Genomic DNA, 13172 nt, shown 5'->3' with positions numbered 1-13172 from the left:
CTGACTGCAGAATTCAGCCATCGTCTCACTGGGCTCACGGGGCACTTTGGGCACAATTTCTGGGAAACTCCCGGACGCCAACTGCTTCAGGTTTTATTTTCTGTGTTTTTACAGTGGAAAACTGCCACGGCTCCTTTAGTTCTGCCTGTTCCACTGTTCCCTTACAAAGTCACTCCAAGTGAGTTCTTTTACCTAATTATTGTAGTAGAATTGTGTATTTCAGCTGCCGCTCCTCTCTGCCCTCTTCCACCTCCCCACTCCCCTAGGTTCTCGGATTTGCCCTTCTCCCTTGCCAGAAATTAGGCCTTTTCGACTAAGCACCCTCATTGTTTCTATGTCTTCCTCCTGCTTCTGCTCTTTTGGGCTCAGAGACATGGGTCTTTAGCTCAAAACTTGAAAACCCCAACATCCCCGATGTCAATCTTGAACCACCCGCTGACCCCCCGCCCCCCATTAGCCGTGTTCCACAGGTGTCTGTATGACCATGTGCTGGAAACCCCACCCACGACTTCACCTAATTGCTGCCCTCATTGGCAGTTGCTGGGCCAAATCCCAGAAGTCCTGGGCTAGAAATTCCCCTCGAGCCCTGTTTGGGGCGCTAAATCAGAAAAGCTGGAAAAGTTAACGCCAGGCGCTAACCTCTTCCAGCCTCTCTGGAATTCCCATTTTTTTGCTCCAAGTGGGAAGTGGAGGTGAAGTTCGTGACCTGGGGCGCATGGCTCAACAGCGCGATGCACTGGGGACGCGTGGCGCTGCTGCGTTGCAGGGGCCCTTCCCTGAATTAAAGGGAAGGGCCCCACGCTGCAAACTCTGCAGTTTTTTTTAACTTACCTGGACTACGGGGGAGCGGGGGTGTCGCGCGATCAGCCCGGCACTCAAGTATAGTGCCGGGATGACCGATCGCGGCACGGACCGGAGGCACAAAAAAAAAGGTTTTAAAAAATACAACTTTTTAATCAAGGCGGCCTCATATTTAAATGCCGCCCTGCTCGCGTCCCCTGCAGCGGTCACTGCCATGCCCGGCGCTGCAGCAGGGGACAAAGGGGAATTTTTGTGCCGGGGCGCTGCGCCCGGAGATGATGTCATGATCGCCAGGCGCAGGAGATCGGGGCACCACTCCATAGCGCCGCCGCTAACCTCCCACGGAATTTTGCAGGAGGCGAGGTCAGCGCCGCACCCGGACAAAAAGGCCTTTGCACCCCGTTAGCCCCCCGGGAGGCGCAATGGAGGGGAATTTCTCCCCCACAGAATCATACAGCTTGAAGGAGGCTATTCGGCCCATCGTGTGTGTGCTGCCTCTTTTAAAGAGCTATTCAATTATCCCCACTTCCCTGCTCTTTCCCCAGAGCCCTGCTAATTTCTCCTTTTCAAAGTATTTATCCAATTCCCTTTTGAAACTTACTATTGAATCTGTTTCCATCACCCTTTCAGGCAGTGCATTCCAAATCATAAAATCTCGCTGTGTAAAAGAAATTCTCATCATCTCCCCTCTGGATTTTTTGCCAATTATCTTAAATCTGTGTCCTCCGGTTAATGACCCACCTGCCAGTGGGAATAGTTTCTCCCATATCTATTCAAAAAACCCTCATATTTTTGAACATCTCTATTAAACCTCCACTTAACCTGCTTTGCTCTAAGGAGAACAATCCCAGCTTCTCCAAGTCTAAATCCAGTTTAGCAACTTCTGATTGATGGCTGTGAAACCATATTGCAGACACCTGGGGGTTACAACAACTTGTATTTGTATAGCGCCTTTAATGTAGTACAATGCCCCGAGGCGCTTCACGGGAGTGTTATAAGACAAAAAAAATTTGACAATCAAATTTGTTACCCCAAATCTGAAAGAAGTGCCCGACAGACTGTGCCATTACTGCAGCCAGGGAATGAGGGGTCCTAGCAGTCCGTGTACGACTGGAGCTGCAATCCTAAGCACGTGGAAAGCACATCCCACCCAAACTGGGTCTTCTGTTAAATTCCAGCTCCCTCCTCAATCTGATGCCAGTCAAAAGATGTCAGGAAATTCACCCACATAAACAGAGCTAAATCAGTTACTTTTATGAGTTGATAGTGATGCATGAATGGCCTAAAAAGATCAAATATTCAAAGATAATAAACATCTCAGAAGAATGAGAACAGGCAAGAGTGTTCCACCATTTGAAATAAAACCTGACTCTTGCTGAAATGTAGTTGGCTGTACATCCTAATCTGGTTTGGGAGGAGAAGACAGGCAAAAATGAAGCCTTAGCTTTGTACTGGTTTCTTCATAGATAGAAACATAGAAGATAGGAGCAGGAGTAGGCCATTCGGCCCCTCGAGCCTGCTCCGCCATTCAATGAGATCATGGCTGATCATCCAAACTCAGTACCCTGTCCCTGCCTTCTCCCCATATCCCTTGATCCCATTAGCCTTAAGAAATATATCCAACTCCTTCTTGAATATATTTAATGAATTGGCCTCAACTGCCTTCTGTGGTAGGCAATTTTGTTATAGCACAGAAGAGGTTCGAAGCCAACTTCACTCACAGAAGAATGTTCCAGCTCACTTTGTTGGAATAATCAGTCGGTGTGTCTGAAGAAACAGTCTCTGAGGGAGGGGCCGTGCCACTTAATTCAAATGCAAACACTGTGGGGGAGAAATAGGCGAACCCCTGAAATTGGGCGTGGGGATCGCGGTATGCGGTTTACCCGCGCCCGGTCATTACGTTGCAGGCAGCACATTAAACTCTCGAGGATATAGGGAGCTAGGGAGCACCGACAAATATAGTCTGAAGCCAAACATATCTAGAGTCAAAAAAAGATAAAGGAACCCAAAATCATAACAAAAATCAAAGCTACAGAGTCCACGGATTTTTGTAAATTAATTTTTAACAGCTTCAATTATATCATGTCATCCACTGTATACATATATCAACCGCACATAATTGGCTAACACGATATTGATTACAATATCACGTTGCATAGTAGGCAAAAACATGTATAATGTTCACCGTATTTTTAAAAATCTCTATTCCAGGAAAAATTTACAAGTAAAAACATAATTTGCTGTCTTATGTAGCAGTCCATTAAAAGATGTAGGCCTAGAAATTGAGTGGGGTTAGCGCCCAATTAGCGGCGCTGGAGGGCATTGTGCTGGAATTATAGCCGTTTCTGAAATTGACTTGGGCCTTACCATCGGCGTTAGCCGGTAGCGCTGCGCCAGCACCGATGACGTCATCGGTGTGCGCAGCGTCCCGGTTGCCGTGGTAACCCGGCCCCAAGCCCAAATTCAGTTGCGCCCGCCTCGCCCGTGGCAGGCGCAACCAACGATTGTGGAAAGGGTTCTTACACGCCTTTGCGCCAGCGCATAAAGGTGGAGCGGCGGCCGGCCGCGTTCCCGGCGGCCGCCTGCCCGCACCTCCCTTCCCGGACTCCTGCATCACCCCCCCCCGCGGCCCTGATGTGTGTGTGCTGCGAGCCCGGCACTTCCCCGAGGTGCCGGGCTCAGATGTCGGGGGAATCCGCCGGTCAGTTGTCGGCTGCAGGCAGCTCCTCCTTAACAGAAGGAGGAGTCCTGCAGTTCCCCAGCCTGCCGCACCGCATCGGGTGCCGCAGCGGGGGATTAGCGCCGGAAAACCCAATTGAACGCCCGTTTTGAGGCGCTAAAACCCTCCATTAGCGCCCGCCGCCGTCTGGGCCCGGCGCAACTGAATTTTCGTCGGGCGCTGCCGCATTAACGCTGGTGCAAAATTTCTGGCACTACAGTCCTGGCGAACCCACAACCCAATTTCTAGGCCGTAGCGTCTGAAATCATGTGTTCATAATGCATAATGTTCATACTGATATAGATACAGATTAATTCACATCGCTGCCCTTGGCTGCATCTTTGGATGAAGACCCCAATCACTGTATCTGAGGAGGAGGATGGTAAACGAAGATGAAGAGGAAGGGATAAGCTCGTGATATTGGAGATTCAACATCTATGGGGTGTACAGCTGGGTAAGATGAAAGGAGGGATGATATCACCCTTCTCCAAGATCCTTCACAGGGTCACCTCACAGAAGGTTGAGGACATCTGTTGAGGCACCTATAAAACATGAAGGGACACATCAGCCACAGGATAAGCCTCCTCAAATTCCCCCCTACATACTCTTTGAAACAACAGTAAACGCAGAGTGTCCTGACACCTCAGGGTATCGATAACGTCACAGATGCTTTCCAGTCTTACCTTACATCATCTGCATAGTGACATAACCACCCTGCACCATAGAATGCAAGTTGACTGTGCACATTTACCAAGTAGACTGACTCCCCTCATCAATGGGGTGGGAGGGCTACACTGATCTGCCACCAGCCACAGGGGAGTTACCACTCAGAGCTCCTTGGAGTCCAGCCTTCCAGGATTAATGCCAGAATCTCGAATGCCACAAGCCATTTTATTCAGAGGGTGACAAGGCTTTTGCAGCAATAAAGATTTGTGACATAATTGTCCACTTTTTGTTTTCTTTTTATAACATAAAAACTAAAATATAATAAATATGTGTAATGATCAATAACGTCATTCTATAGTGGACACTAGGTGGAGCCGTAGAGCTGTGTAGAGCTGTATATAAGACTACACTACCCAGCTGTATATATATATTAAGACTACATTACCCATGAGGCATTAGGCTACCCACAAGGCAGCAGTAAAGATTGAAGCCTCTACAGATACTGTACCAGTCCACATGTGCTCAATAAAGTAACTAGCAAAAGCTAGCTGTGTTCATATTGAAAGGGTTAAAAAGCAAGCAAGTCCTCTGTGTTTAAAATACAGAGAAAGAGAAAGAGGTTACGTGCGAATTCACTAGAACTAAGGAGAAGCAAGGTGGCGATAAAAAGTCTGCACAACTCAAGGACTTTGCACAATGGAGCCTTACAAGAATAAGATAAGGTGTAGCCACCAGGCTACACACAGCCAATGCTAAAGTGTGAGAAAGATTTAATAAAATGTCAGCTAAACTTAGAAGTAGTAATATAAAGAAATAAAAATGGCTTTACGAAGTGGCTATCGGCTTGCATATATATATATACTAGCTGGGGAGCCCCGTGTTGCGAGGGCAATTTTGGGGCGCGAGGGCAATTTTGGGGCGTTTGGTCTCCCTGCCCCTGTGTGTCCCCCCTCTCCCTGTCATGTCCTCTCCCTGTCCTATCCCTCCCTCCCCTCTCTCCCTCCCCTCTCTCCCTCCCTCCTCTCCCCTCCCTGTCTCCCTCTCCCCTCCCTGTCTCCCTCTCTCCCCCCAACCCCTCCCCCACTCCCCTCTGTCCCTCTCTCCGGCCCCTCCCCCTGCCTAGCGCCTGAGGTCCGGTGCCGTTGCTGAGGTCCCCCGCGTATCGCGCGGCTGATGGACGGTCGCTGCGGGCGGGCGGGCAGCGAATGCGCGGTGAGTGCGGGCGGCGCATGCGCGGTGAGTGCGGGCGGCGCATGCGCGGTGAGTGCGGGCGGCGCATGCGCGGTCAGTGCGAGCGGCTCGCGGGAGCCGGCAAGGCCGTTAGCGAGCGGGAAGCTTCGGGCGGCGCGCCCGCGCTCCGTCCGCGACACCTGAGAGGGGGAAGTAGAGAGAGACAGAGAGGGAAGAGCAGAAGGAGAGAGAGGGAAGAGGAGAGAGGGAAGAGGAGAAGGAGAGAGAGGGAAGAGGAGAAGGAGAGAGAGAGGGAAGAAAGAGAGAGTGAGAGAGAGAGAAATTTTTTCAGCTTCAGGCCCCGAGTCCCCCCTGCGCGAGGGTGAGGAGGAGGGGGGGGGGGGTTGCTAAACACAATATAAAACTCAAATAAATTGTTAATTAATAGCCTAACACATAATTGAAATATTTACCTTAGTTCCCTAACACACAGAAAGTGTGGGGGAAAAAATCATGGAAAATCAAGATGGCGGCCACTCACCTCGGTTCAGAAGGATAAGGCCCGCCCACACACGCACCGATTGGTCGACCGGTCAGGTCACCGAAGCGTAGGATTGGTCAATCGTCGAGTCACTCGACACTCAACTGTAGGAAGACCTCGACGTCACACGGTCGCTAATGAGATGCTAATGAGCGGAACGCTGAACGTTTTTGGGATACCGCGGGCGGGATTTTTGTCCGGCCGAAACGTAAATACGCCGATGACCAGTCCGGAATCGCAAGCTTTCTTTTGAGGCGACGCGCGCGTCGGTACGCTCTGTAACTTCCAAACGTATAGAGACCAGGCGGACGGACAGACAGACAGACAGACAGACAGACAGACAGACAGAAGAGCCGCTTTATATATATAGATACTAATAGTGGTTCTGAGTTTTAGAAAGGTAGAGGAAAGGAAACATCAACTGGTCTGGCAGTTTGTGGAACTGCATTCATGGTTCAAATGGCAGAGATAAGAAGCAAAACAGAAAGAAGGGGCTCAGCTACAAACAGACTGTTTGTAAGTAACCTATGACCTGCAGCCCAGTATTATAGACCGAATAAGGGTCACGAGGGCTTAGATGCCTGAATCATTATAAGATATGGTTAATTAACTAATACACAATGTCGAATTAATTAAAAAACTAAGGTTTTGTAATCAATCAACTTTTTCTTAAAGATTTTAACTGGAGAACAATTGTTGCTTAAGCAGTGATGTAATAACCACGTGAATTTATGTATCTTCTGTATTTTCTTTCAGCTCCTTGAAGTGTATAAAAGGAGCCTAACAGCTATGTAAAGTTGAGAAGGTGCTCACACAGACCGCGGGGTCTAAGGCGCTTCTCCCAGAGCTCTGATAATAAACTGCATCTTTTTACTTTTACATGGTTTAGATGTGAGTTTATTTTCACGCCAACAAATTGGCGCTGCGAGCAGGGTACTTCGGAGCTGGAAGACTGCCTGTACCAGTGAACGGGGCGAGTAGTCAAATATTGACCGTCCAGAAATTGGATCACTCGGAAGGGCGGTGTGACAGCGACGCAGTACCAAAAGAATCTGGTATCCGTGACGGGTGAGAGATGCAGTTCAAATAGTGGATAAGTTCAAATAGTGGATAAGTCTAAATAAGTGGTTAAGTTGATTGAAATCTGATGTGTTATTTCGGAATGTAAATGTCTCGAGGACCCATACTGAGCCGGAATTAAGAGGGCAATTGGGCCCCACGTGAAGGCCAGAGTTAGTTGGGAATCCGAGACAGACTAAAAGTCTCTGTTGTGTTGCGGGACGTGACGTATGGTAATAATGTATTAACGGCTGCAAGTGAAATCACCTCTGAGAGCGAGATTAATGTGTTAATGGCTACAAGTGAATGAAAGAATCACCTCTGACAGCAGAATAGTTACAAGTCAGAACCGACATCACTAGTGGTGGATGAACGGTAGACCTCTGAGAATCAGATACTAGGGGAGGGCCGATGTTAAGTCTGTGTGTTCCAGTTGTATTAAGATTAATTACTGACACAGACTACAAGAATAAAGTTCAACAGATCTTTACTAGTTGGAGGTCAGGACTATACTAAATACAATATCACTACGTAGTACTTATATACCGGTGGTCACCACCGGTATTACGTATACAGCAGCCAGAGAAAGTAGTACATCTCTTAAGGTGGAACAGGCTTAAGTTCTCTTAAGGTGGAACAGGTTACATACACCACAATCCTCCCTTTTTAGCTTAACAGTCATATCCCCATTTAACATAACATAATAACATATATACATATATAACTTCAGGTATAAACAGTTCAAAGGTTCAGTCTCTCAGGAGGCCTTCTGATTCGGTTTAGATAACGCCTTTCAGTGGTCTCTGATTCTTGTTGCTGAGGTGACTCTTCTTGTTGGTTTCCTATGTATTGGACGTCATCATCAGGTACAGTCCCTGCCGAGGTAGATGCTTCAGGTTCATTAACGTCTTCCACAGTTGTCTCTGTCGCAACCATGGGTTCGACCCTTGCTCTTGATTCTACCAGTTGATCCGCATGACGCCTTATCACATTGTTACCAATATCTACTGTGTACATCAGAGGTCCTTGTCTGGCCCGAATTGTTCCGGACTGCCATTTTTCGTTTCCATAGCCCCTTGCCAACACTGGTTGTCCTACGTCGAAACTTCGAGTGGACTTGTTATTAATATGCCGGAACTGTTTGTTTTCCACTTCCCTCCGCACATTTGGTTTTAACAAGTCCAACCTGGACCGCAACCTCCTGTTATAAAACATCATGGCAGGACTTTGGTTAGTCACTGCATGAGCGGCGTTTCGATATGCCATTAGGAAATTGTCCACCTTGTGTTGTAACGGAATCTGGTCATCGTTCATGGCCTTTATTGCCTTTTTGAATGTTTGGACAAATCTCTCGGCCAACCCGTTTGTCGCCGGATGATATGGGGCAGAGGTATAATGTTTCACCCCATTCTTCTTTAAGAATTTTTGGAATTCTTCCGACACGAACTGTGGTCCGTTGTCCGAACATATCTGTTCTGGCAATCCGTTCCTTGCGAATATTGTTCTTAACACCGCAATTGTCTTTTCTGAAGTAGTGGTATTCATCTTGATCACTTCTGGCCATTTGGAATGTGCGTCCACCGCAATTAGGAACATGGAGTCCATGAATGGACCAGCAAAGTCAATATGTACGCGTTGCCATGGGGCTGAAGGCCATTCCCATGGGTGTAGCGGTGCGATCGGAGGTGCATTTTGCACTTTTTGGCACCCAGCGCAGCTTTTTGTCAACTCCTCTATTTGTTGGTCAATGCCCGGCCACCATACATAAGCCCTATCAAGACTTTTCATCTTAACTCCCCCCAGGTGACCTTCATGCAGTTCCTTTAGAACTCTTTCCCGTAACTTGGGAGGAATAATCACTCTTGTCCCGTACATCAAAGTACCACGGCAGACGGACAGCTGGTCTCGCCTTGCCGAGAATGCCGGTAACAGAGGATCACCATGTGTTGGCCATCCCTTCACTGTCACCTCGTAAACTCGGGACAGTGTCGGGTCATTCCTGGTTTCTCTTTCAATACTTGCATTGGTGACTGGTAAACACTCGATGATGGTCGAATGAAATAACTCAACAGGGTCAACCTTCGTCGTCTCTTCTGCTTCAGGTAGTGGCAGGTGCGACAGCCCATCAGCATTGCCATGCTGCTTTGTACCTTTGAATTCTATTTGATATTGATGTGCCCCTAGGAAAAGGGACCATCTCTGGAGTCGCTGTGCTGTCATCACCGAAACACCCTTCTTAGGGTTAAAAATGGATACCAACGGCTGATGGTCTGTCAGAAGTGTGAATTTTTGGCCCTGCAGGTAATGATTAAACTTCTTCACTCCCCATACAAGGCTGAGAGCCTCCCTATCGATCTGCGCATAGTTGCGCTCAGCGGAGGTCAATGATCTGGATGCAAACGCGACTGGCCTTTCCGTGCCATTTGGCAACTTGTGTGAGAGTACTGCCCCAATACCATATGGAGAAGCATCACAAGCCAACCGAATAGGCAGTGTCGAGTTGAAGTGAGCCAACACTTCCTCTGAGGTGATCAATTCTTTGCTTTTGCGAAATGCCTTCTTACAGTTTTCGCTCTATTCCCATGGTACCCCCTTCTGTAAAAGAGCGTTCAGTGGGTGCAGTACCGTGGATAAATTCGGTAGAAACTTATGGTAATAGTTAATCAATCCCAGAAACGACCTCAACTGAGAGACATTATCCAGAGCGGGAGCCTTTACAACTGCCTCTATCTGGTCAGGAGACTTATGAAGCCCCTCCCGGTCAATGACATGACCACAGTACGAGATCCGCTTCTGAAAGAACTCACATTTCTGCCAATTAACTCTAAGTCCATACTCTTTCAGTCTGTTGAGCACCAGTTCCAAGTTTGCGAGGTGTTCTTCATCACCATCACCTGTAATCAGAATATCGTCCAGGTAACATTGTGTGCCTGGAATTCCCTGTAATACCTGCTCCATGGCCCTCTGCCAAATTGCCAGAGCCGATGCCACTCCAAAAACCAGCCTATTATACCAGTACAAACCTCTATGCGTGTTGATCGTGAGGTACTGGCGTGACTCTTCTTCAACCTCCATCTGCAAGTACGCCTGCGCCAGGTCTATCTTGGTGAAGTGTTTCCTGCCAGACAATGAAGCAAAAATATCCTCAATCCGCGGAAGCGGATACTGCACCGTGTGAAGCACCGGATTAACGGTGATCTTGAAATCTCCACAGATGCGAACCTTCCCTGGTTCTCCTGGCTTGTTGCTCGAAGGACGTTTCATAACGGGAACAATGGGCGTAGCCCACTCACTCCAATCTACCTTAGACAGTACACCTGAACGTTCTAGCGCTTCCAGTTCCGCTTCTACAGTAGGTCGTATTGCATAGGGTACCGGTCTGGCTTTGAAAAATTTTGGTTGTGCATGTTCATCAATCTTGACGTTTGCCGTAATTCCTTTCAGTGTTCCCAGTCCTTGCTGGAACACCTCTTTAGCACCATCCAATATTTTGGACAATCGTTTAGGTTTGACATCTGATTCCCCGGAATCTACCGTTAGTGCTTTTAAGGAGTGCCAGTCCATATTCATTTTCCTAATCCACTCCCGTCCCAGTAGTGGTGGACCTCCTTCAGGTAGCACATATAAGTCCATTACTTGGCTTTCTTCGCCCTTGTGGACCACTTTTACCTCTATCTTTCCGATGGGGTACACTCTTTGCCCCGTGTATGTTTTCAATATAATCTCCGTATCCCGTAGGGGAATGTGTTGGAATAACCTTTTTTAATCTTTCTTATTCATGACCGTCAATGCCGATCCAGTGTCCAATTCCATCTTTACTTGGACTCCTGCTATCTGAAGAGTGACCCAAATTGTCTGGAGATCTGCATCCTTACCAACGTTGTGTACTCTTAAGCTACCCAGTTCATTACTGCTAGCGTCTGAATCTGACTTCTGTTCGTTCGAACTGGTCTTTGTCACCTTGTGCACCTTTATGTATTGTCCTTGCGGTGACTTTTTGTTGCTGGTCTTCTTTCCTGACCGGCATACTTTAGCTACGTGGCCAAGCCTGCCACACGTTCTGCATTCTTGGTTTTTAAACCAACACTGGTTCTGATTGTGTGTTGTCTTTCCACAACGATAACATTTTACAATACTCAAACCCAATTTATTTGTACTGAGTTCCGGTGACCGTAGCTGCATTACTGCCGTGCCTCTCGCTGCGGCTTCGTGTGCTGCTGCCATAGTGACCGCTTTCTCAAGCGTCAGCTCATTCTCCTCGAGCAGTCGCTTTTGTGTATCTTCTTTTAATAATCCACACACAAATTTATCTCTTAGCGCTTCTGTTAGTCCCGTTCCAAACTGACAGTACTTTGCTAGCTTACGCAATTCCATTAAATATTCAGCATTGCTTTCATCCTTCAGCTGCCTTCTGCTGTAAAATTTAAATCGTTCCGCTAGCATCAGCGGCGTGGGGTTTAGATGATTTTTCAGGACAGTAACAATCTCCTCGAACGTCTTATCCGCCGGTTCATCTGGTGATAAAAGGTGTTTCAATTGCCCGTATGTCTTCGCACCCATTAAGTTTAATAAAGTTAGTGCTTTCTCTGCATCTGGGATTTTATTTGCTTTACAATAATTTTGTATGCGTTCTACATACATGGCCCAATCTTCGATGTCGCTATCAAAGGTATTAATGTTCCCATGTTTAGGCATCGTTGCAATTTATTTTATCCCAAGATGGCGGCTTCCCGCTCTTGTCTTCGTCCTCCGCCTACAAAATGGCGGTTTTCCCGCGCTTGGCGGTCTTCACCCACTGGCTGCAATGGTGTTTGGCGTGGCGCTCCCCTTTCCCAGCGGTTAGTAACTCCCCCGACGCTGTCTCCACTTCACCGCGGCTCCCTCGGGCATTCGCGCTTCCCCGATGTCGCGCCTCGCAGCCCTTCTTGCAGCCCGGTTATTAGCACCGGCTGCGTTCGCCTTCACCGCGGCTCTCGCGCCTTCAGTCGCCCCAGACGCTGCGCCTTTTTGGCCCGAAAGCGGCCCGGCCCTTATCACCAGCCGCGATCGATGTCCCCGCGCTGCGCCTTTCGGCCCGAATGCGGCCCGGCCCTTATCTCCGGTCGCGATCGATCTCACCGCCCTTATTCCTCCGTCTTCCTCCCCCCGTCTGTACAGCCAACGCGGCCGACTTTCTGCCCGCGTCGCTGACCGGCTTACCCACCACCGAGGTAGAAAGAAGATAGCTGACTGCCGCTGATGGAGGCTTCGAGTTCAGGATGTCTTCTGCACTCCGGGTTCTCGATGCCTGCCGCGCGACGTGTCTTCCAGCAGGGTGATGAGGGTGGATGCCTCTCTTCGACGCCCGTTCTGTGGACGAAGCCGCCGTGGATATAAACTACCGCAGGGTAAGAATCGGACTCGTCGCCACTGTTAAGTCTGTGTGTTCCAGTTGTATTAAGATTAATTACTGACACAGACTACAAGAATAAAGTTCAACAGGTCTTTACTAGTTGGAGGTCAGGACTATACTAAATACAATATCACTACACAGTACTTATATACCGGTGGTCACCACCGGTATTACGTATACAGCAGCCAGAGAAAGTAGTACATCTCTTAAGGTGGAACAGGCTTAAGTTCTCTTAAGGTGGAACAGGTTACATACACCACAGCCGGAACGCGGTAAACTAGTATCAAAAAATAATACATTATGGCAGAAGGCGGAGGCCCAGAGTGGGGACCGCCAGGGTCATTAAGTTGGCTCTATGCTGATGATCAGAAAGGTTTGATCGATAAAATGACAAAAGACGGATGGGATCCTTTGGGAAAACCAATAACACAATGAGAATGGAGGGAGAAGCAAAAGCAAAAGAAAATCAAAAAGGCAGGAATAATCCTAGTGCATCAGTTAATGGTATTGACAAAAAAGGTTAAGACACAAACTGCTGAATTAGAGGAACAAAAGCAGCTGGCAAAGGAATGGGAGGACTTAGTAACAAGAATGGAATTAATGGGGAAAGGAAATAGGAACGAATGGCATATGAGGACACCTCCTGTTCCCTCGGCTCCTCCTAACGAGGAGCCCGATGGCTTGGTGGTGTCAGCTGCGCCAGTTCGACGATATGCTAACCCAGCAAATGATCGATATCAGGCCTTTTCCCCCTTAGAGAAACAAACTATTCTCAAGGATTTGGGTACTTTAAAGGCACGAAGTCAAAACTCAGAATTTTGGAG

The 13172-nt window shown here is 48.1% G+C and overlaps 1 protein-coding gene across 3 annotated transcripts in view; it reads right to left on the bottom strand.

The window, feature by feature from the left end:
- LOC147116278 (uncharacterized) overlaps nucleotides 1–13172 on the bottom strand; it is a 162752-nt gene that overhangs the window by 87978 nt on the left and 61602 nt on the right. Inside the window, exon 4 of one of the 3 annotated variants that reach the window (XM_085991069.1) lies at nucleotides 2541–4062. The exons of the other annotated variants lie outside the window; for them this stretch is intronic. Coding sequence (XP_085847195.1) covers nucleotides 4031–4062 — 32 coding nt within the window. The 3' untranslated portion in view covers nucleotides 2541–4030. Of the gene's footprint in view, nucleotides 1–2540; nucleotides 4063–13172 lie in introns of those variants that run through there. 3 annotated transcript variants of the gene reach the window in all.

Source organism: Somniosus microcephalus, chromosome 6 (assembly GCF_052327205.1).
Source record: "Somniosus microcephalus isolate GS21.2 chromosome 6, FLI_Smic_1.0, whole genome shotgun sequence".
In the NCBI taxonomy this organism is placed as follows: Eukaryota; Metazoa; Chordata; class Chondrichthyes; order Squaliformes; family Somniosidae; genus Somniosus; species Somniosus microcephalus.
Note: the sequence above shows the minus strand (reverse complement) of the source record. Positions and strands in the feature narration are given on the sequence as shown.